This window comes from Oncorhynchus mykiss, chromosome 19 (assembly GCF_013265735.2).
Source record: "Oncorhynchus mykiss isolate Arlee chromosome 19, USDA_OmykA_1.1, whole genome shotgun sequence".
In the NCBI taxonomy this organism is placed as follows: domain Eukaryota; kingdom Metazoa; phylum Chordata; class Actinopteri; order Salmoniformes; family Salmonidae; genus Oncorhynchus; species Oncorhynchus mykiss.
The window spans coordinates 1259358-1265834 of NC_048583.1; the positions used below are offsets into that span (position 1 = coordinate 1259358).

A 6477-nucleotide genomic window follows, 5' to 3' on the forward strand; every position below is an offset into this window, starting at 1 on the left:
GGCCTGGAATGAGACCGTTCTGTCCTTCTTGTGGTTGATAGATTGTGCAGTACAGGGCTCTGACCTCACAGACACAGGAAACTACTAACCCTGCTACCGCTCTCCATCCCTCCATGCATAAAGTTTATTTTGAAGCCGTTGATAAGTGTAATTTATTTCTACAACTATTTATTTATCTTCGTCGAAATCTAAATACCTTTGTAGCCACTTCTAATTATCAAACTGAGAACAAATTTTCTTCAAGTGAGCTGAAATTGATCTCTATAACAGATGTACAGGAAGTAGATAAATAGGACAGGAAATGTAATATTGCTGAATGCTTTTCTTTATTGGTTTTAACAAAAGCTGCAATGCACACACGCCAATTCACTGGCAGAAGATATCTTAACAATCTAAGCAAACAATGTGGCCAACATTTATATCAGGACAGATCTGACAATCATATTTCCTGCATTTGTGGGAGGGAGCAACAATGGATGGGGAAACTAAGGGTTATCTACAATAGAACACAAAATGTCATAATTTGACAGCATGCAGAAAAGCTGTGTTGTTGGTTTAATTTTATTCTCCATGGAGTTGCTTAAACAAACTGCAATTCAGGTCACTTTTTTCTTTCTTAGTACTCTCCAGTTTGTAAACGACATCACACCAGAGGTCTTTCTTGTCTGTTCTCTTCAGCACCTCTTTAATTCTGAACACCTCGTAGGGAGGAATCAGCACCTCCTTCTCATGAGCCATCTGAGATGCGTACTCCCCCAGTGGGGCACCAAGGTAGGTGGTGATCTCAAAACAGGAGCGATTTCCAAAGTGTTTAGTGATTTTCTTGTCTAAAGAGCTCGACGTGAACTGTCCGAATCGCATTTCATCATATTGGACACCCTCGAAAGAGTCTTTAGATCCACGGAAGGTTTGGAAAGTCTTATTCTTGTTGTTCTTGTTCTTGTTCAGCATTCGTAAGGCATTGGCCAAAAAGAAGTGCAGGGAGTGGTACTTGAACGCAGTTTTGTAGCTCTCCTTTTGGGTACGAGTGGCAGCGTTGAATGACTTGTAAACGTTGGATGTTGCATTCACATACACCTGGATTGCCAGGGAATAGTTTTTAGACAGTTTTCCTTTTTTTGTGTAATGGTCCTCAGCAGCGGTCCAAGCCTGGTTGAAATCTTTGTTCTCTCCTCTCTCTTTTGGCAGGTAATAGTCATGCACCTTCCTGAGCATCTTCTCCTCACAGCCCTTGTAGGAGTCATCAACAGAGTCTGGAGCCATGTCTAAGGGGAAGTTGGATTTTGGATCATGCAGAGGGAGACTGACCTTTAGTGAATGGAAGAGAAATAGAGAAACAGGTGTGAAACAAGAAAATGCAGATAGTATTATTATGATGAGAGACAGCTGTAAGTCTGTTAGTTATTTATTTTGAGTTTAAGATGTTGGGGTGGGTGGGAGGTTCTGAGTTGACATGGAATTGTTTTAAGATGGTCATACTATGGATCATATGTCTATTTGATTTTGAATTTTGGATCCCTTTAGGAATCAAAAAATATATAATAATTAGTAATGATAATTTGATGAAAAATTTAATGTTTTTGGCCTTTCCTTCTAACCCTATAGAAACTCATTGGATAAGACATTCATCAAATGCAGAAAGGACAGTCAAAAAATGAATCAGAAAAAACAAGGTTTTGAAGTGTCTGTCCTAAAGCTAGGAGATATAAGAAAACTCAGGAAATGTATATATATATTTCTTTACACATACTGTATATAATGCCTTTTTTGGGGTAGGCACAAAACTACCTTCATACTTCGGTTTAAAACCGATATCTGTTACCTTCAGACGAGTCACGTGACACTTAACTTTGTCCATAATAAAATGTTGCCTGTTATTTTCCTCTTTGACTCTCTCTCTCTCAAAATAGTGTAGCAGCTTACCATCTTGGAGTCCACACCCAAAATCCAAGCCAGGACGAATAACATCACAGTAAAGGTTAGGATCTTGTGTCTTGCCATGATGTCAAAATGTATTGGTCCAACGTCAACTTGTAATGGAGAGGATTTGTCTTTTAAGATACAGAATCAGCATTCAAATGTTCAACTTTCAGGGGGCCTTGTTATAACAGAGCTCTTGTGGTTATGTTCACAGTCCCTCCTCTCTTGCTGACAACAGGCAAATACAGATACAAGTACCCCTCAAACACCATAGCACAGTGAACACACACACGCACACGCACACACACACACACACACACCCACAACACCAAATGACTTTTTGAGAATGGTTTGTTCACACGTATTTAATGCTGATCTATGTGTGAACATGACCAACACCAGCAACAACACTGCTGATACTGAGAAAAGGTTCCCATGGTAACAGTACAGAAAGACCCTTCAACCTCATCATCATCATCCTTCTCCTCTAATCAGGGACTGATTTATGTCTGGGATACTAATAGCCAATATACCACTTAAATAAATCAATCACCCAGAATAAAGGGAAGCAGTGCTACAGTGAACCTTGAGGCCCCCAGTCCAGGGTTTCCCAACATGTTTGTTTTATCTCTAATCTGACACACCTGATTCAGTCTACTAACCCTCAAACCCTTGACTAATTGATGCAGGTGTGCCTGTCTGGTGAACCCAGTGGAGAGGGTTGGAAAGTACTGCACCTACAGCTTGTGGAGTTCAATACTGCCCTCTTCTGGCTGCCGTGCAGAATGAAACGTGTCAAATAACTAAAGGCCTCTGGGTACATCAGTGTGTGTTTGGTTTTCAGTGGTCTCTCATGCCAGTGTCCAGGGTATGATTTAGACAGTTTCCCAATATTCTAATAGTGCTGGTTATGGTTGTTTCCGTTCCTTTGTTATGACTGAGATGTGAGAGACCTGGTAGGTTGACAGGATTCCATTCCTTTGTTATGACTGAGATGTGAGAGGCCTGGTAGGTTGACAGGGTTCCATTCCTTTGTTATGACTGAGATGTGAGAGACCTGGTAGGTTGACAGGGTTCCATTCCTTTGTTATGACTGAGCTGTGAGAGACCTGGTAGGTTGACAGGGTTCCAGTCCTTTGTTATGACTGAGATGTGAGAGGCCTGGTAGGTTGACAGGGTTCCATTCCTTTGTTAAGACTGAGATGTGAGAGACCTGGAAGATGAATAGAGTTCCATCACATTGCATTCATATGGTGAGGTCTTTCAGATCTTTGATTTTAACAAAGCAAAGGAGACAAGGAAATGAGTTAAGTAAAGTAAGGGAACAGATTGAGACTAATTGGAGGTGGCCTTACTGTTTGGGAACATAGCTGCTGGAGTCCAGCCACTATATAGATACTGTAGCATCTAATCCAGCAGACATATCTGTAGAGGGATGTGTGTTCACACAGATCAATAGAGGTCACATTTTAATACATATACACACACACCCACACAGGCAGGAAACACCACATGGCTTCTGAGAATGGTTTGTTCACACTTCTTTCATACAGATCTATTTGTGGACATGACCAGCACCAGCAACACCACTGCTGATACTGAGAAAAGGTTTCCTATAGTAACAGTACAGAAAGACCCTTAAACCTTATCATCATCCTTCTCCTCTAATCAGGGACTGATTCAGGTCTAGAATACTAATAGCCAATATAAAACTTTAATCAATCAATCACCCAGAATAATGGAAAGCAGCACTAAAGTGAAGATTGAGGCCCCCAGTCCAGGGTTTCCCAACCCTCTCCTCAGGGACCATCAGACATTTCACATTTTGGTTTTAGCACTTAACTGGCACACCTGATTCAGTCTATTAACCATCAAACCCTGTAGTGCATCAAATTAATGCAGGTGTGCCTGTCTGGTGAACCCAGCGGAGAGGGTTGGGAAGTACTGCACCTACAGTGTAGTAGAAAACCCTGGTCCTGGAGTGCTGCAGAAAGAGGTTTGTCTAGTCAGAGCTTAGTCTGCCAATCATTCCTTTAGCTTGTGGAGTGAAACACTGCCCTCTTCTGGCTGTTGTGCAGAATGAGCTGTGTCTTTTAACTAAAGGCCTCTGGGTACATTAGTGTGTGTTTGGTTTTCAGTGGTCCTAAACACCTGATTTATTCTACTAACCATCAAACCCTTGACTAATTGATGCAGGTGTGCCTGTCTGGTGAACCCAGAGGAGAGGGTTGGGAAGTACTGCACCTTGTAGGCAACCGTGGTCCTGGAGGGGAGCAGGCATGTTTTTAATTTAACCGACCTGGAAGAACAGATGTGTTGAATTTAGGCAAATCACTGAACTGATCCCTACGGAACACCTTTATCGGCATACTGATCCCCACTGTGTGAGACTGGATTTGAATAACCCCAGTCTGAGCTTTCTCTGTCAATCAGGCCTTTAGCTGGTTAAGTGAAATACTTCCCTCTTCTGGTAACTGTGAAGAATGCTCCATGTCACTGCAGCCTACCTAAACTGAAGGATCTGTCAACCATCTATTTAAAACATTTTTTCCCCCAGAATCCAACTTCTAACTAAGTATGTGGCCCATTTGCAGGTGTGAGACAGTCATATGAATATGAAAACCCCTTTATCAGATCAATTAATAAAAGGTCAATGACTAAAATATATCCTTGATTGTTGTACTATTTGATGTTTATTGTCAACCTGCCTCTTAGACAAACCACCTGGACCGTGTCTGACATCTGTCTTGACTACTACTGACTATAACTACTGTGTACTGATCATACTACATACTATTTAGAATGGAGCCTGGTGAGCCGGCCGGATCTCATAGACAAACCACCTGGACCGTGTCTGACATCTGTCTTGACTACAACTGACTAAAACTACTGTGTTCTGATCATACTACATACTATTTAGAATGGAGCCTGGTGAGCCGGCTGGATCTCTTACATTAATATTACGCTACATGGTTATCTGTCTGGTTATTACTACGCTATTTACAATGTAGTCTAGATAAAATGTATGCAATAAGCAACAAATAGTATGGGTGAGCCTAGTACAGCATGCTAATGAGAATGTGTCTTCTACAGTCTATCCACTTATCTTATTATCAGCTAATTATAATCTGGGTCTGAAGTGACAATTATCTTCCTCAATAGCATGTAGTGAATTACACTAGATTAAGAATCTTAATTGCTATATTGTAATTATTTTGCCACTATGGCCTATTTATTGCCTTCCCTCCCTTATCCTGCCTCATTTGCAAACACTGTATATAGACTTTTTCTATTGTATTATTGACTGTATGTTTGTTTATTCCATGTGTAACTCTGTGTTGTTGTTTGTGTCGTACTGCTTTGCTTTATCTTGGCCAGGTTGCAGTTGTAAATGAGAGCTTGTTCTCAACTAGCCTACCTGGTTAAATAAAGGTGTTCTCAACTAGCTTACCTGGTTAAATAAAGGAGAAATAAAATAAATAACAACATTAAAAGGCTGAAATGACTCTTCACATAGTGTAAAACATTGTATTTCCTCATCTTCATCAGCCTACTAGTTAGTATGGGGAGTCGGACATGGCCAGTGTGTTTAGTCTCATGGTAGAATCACATACCAGACTATAGTGTTATCAACCTGTGTCGGTTATGCTTGACTGAGTCTCTCAAACCAGTTTTGTCAGATGAACAATGTACTTAATGAAACCGACAGAATATCCCTCCCATGAAAAGGCTGCATGGTATTTAGGATTGTTACTGTAGCTGTATCATTCATCTATGTTTTGTGTCCTCCTCCCACTCCTCCCACTCTCTCTGCTGGTTGTGATTGGTTGATTGAGCAGTACGGAGCTCAGGGGCTGATCTAGGATCCCTTGTCCATATAACCGTATTCATTATGATCTAAAAGGCCAAACTGATCCTAGATCAGCACTCCTACTCTGAGAGGGGTATGGCCAGTGACCTCAAAAACACAGGAAACGACTAACCCTTCTCAGTGCTCTCTCACCCAACCCTCTCACTCAGCCTCAGAGAGCTCTCAAAGTTAACGACTAACCCTTCTCAGTGCTCTCTCACCCAACCCTCTCACTCAGCCTCAGAGAGCTCTCAAAGTTAACGACTAACCCTTCTCAGTGCTCTCTCACCCAACCCTCTCACTCAGCCTCAGAGAGCTCTCAAAGTTAACGACCAACCCTTCTCAGTGCTCTCTCACCCAACCCTCTCACTCAGCCTCAGAGAGCTCTCAAAGTTAACGACCAACCCTTCTCAGTGCTCTCTCACCCAACCCTCTCACTCAGCCTCAGAGAGCTCTCAAAGTTAACGACTAACCCTTCTCAGTGCTCTCTCACCCAACCCTCTCACTCAGCCTCAGAGAGCTCTCAAAGTTAACGACCAACCCTTCTCAGTGCTCTCTCACCCAACCCTCTCACTCAGCCTCAGAGAGCTCTCAAAGTTAACGACCAACCCTTCTCAGTGCTCTCTCACCCAACCCTCTCACTCAGCCTCAGAGAGCTCTCAAAGTTAACGACTAACCCTTCTCAGTGCTCTCTCACCCAACCCTCT

The 6477-nt window shown here is 42.1% G+C and overlaps 1 protein-coding gene across 1 annotated transcript; it reads right to left on the bottom strand.

Moving 5' to 3' along the window:
- Nucleotides 1-316: 316 nt before the first annotated feature.
- Nucleotides 317-2057, bottom strand: LOC110534785 (ecto-ADP-ribosyltransferase 5-like). The gene is made up of 2 exons (XM_021619735.2): nt 1924-2057; nt 317-1308 (listed from the first exon to the last, which is right to left on the bottom strand). Exons 1-2 carry the CDS (start codon nt 1999-2001, stop codon nt 562-564), a joined length of 825 nt encoding a protein of 274 aa, XP_021475410.2. The 5' UTR covers nt 2002-2057; the 3' UTR covers nt 317-561.
- Nucleotides 2058-6477: the final 4420 nt, after the last annotated feature.

What these genes read in the sequence shown, in the direction of transcription:
- LOC110534785 (XM_021619735.2), bottom strand. Translation starts at nt 2,001, where the DNA reads ATGGCAAGACACAAGATCCTAACCTTTACTGTGATGTTATTCGTCCTG. An exon ending in TGGGTGTGGACTCCAAGATG is followed by an intron (nt 1,309 to 1,923) that starts GTAAGCTGCTAC and finishes CATTCACTAAAG; the next exon opens with GTCAGTCTCCCTCTGCATGA.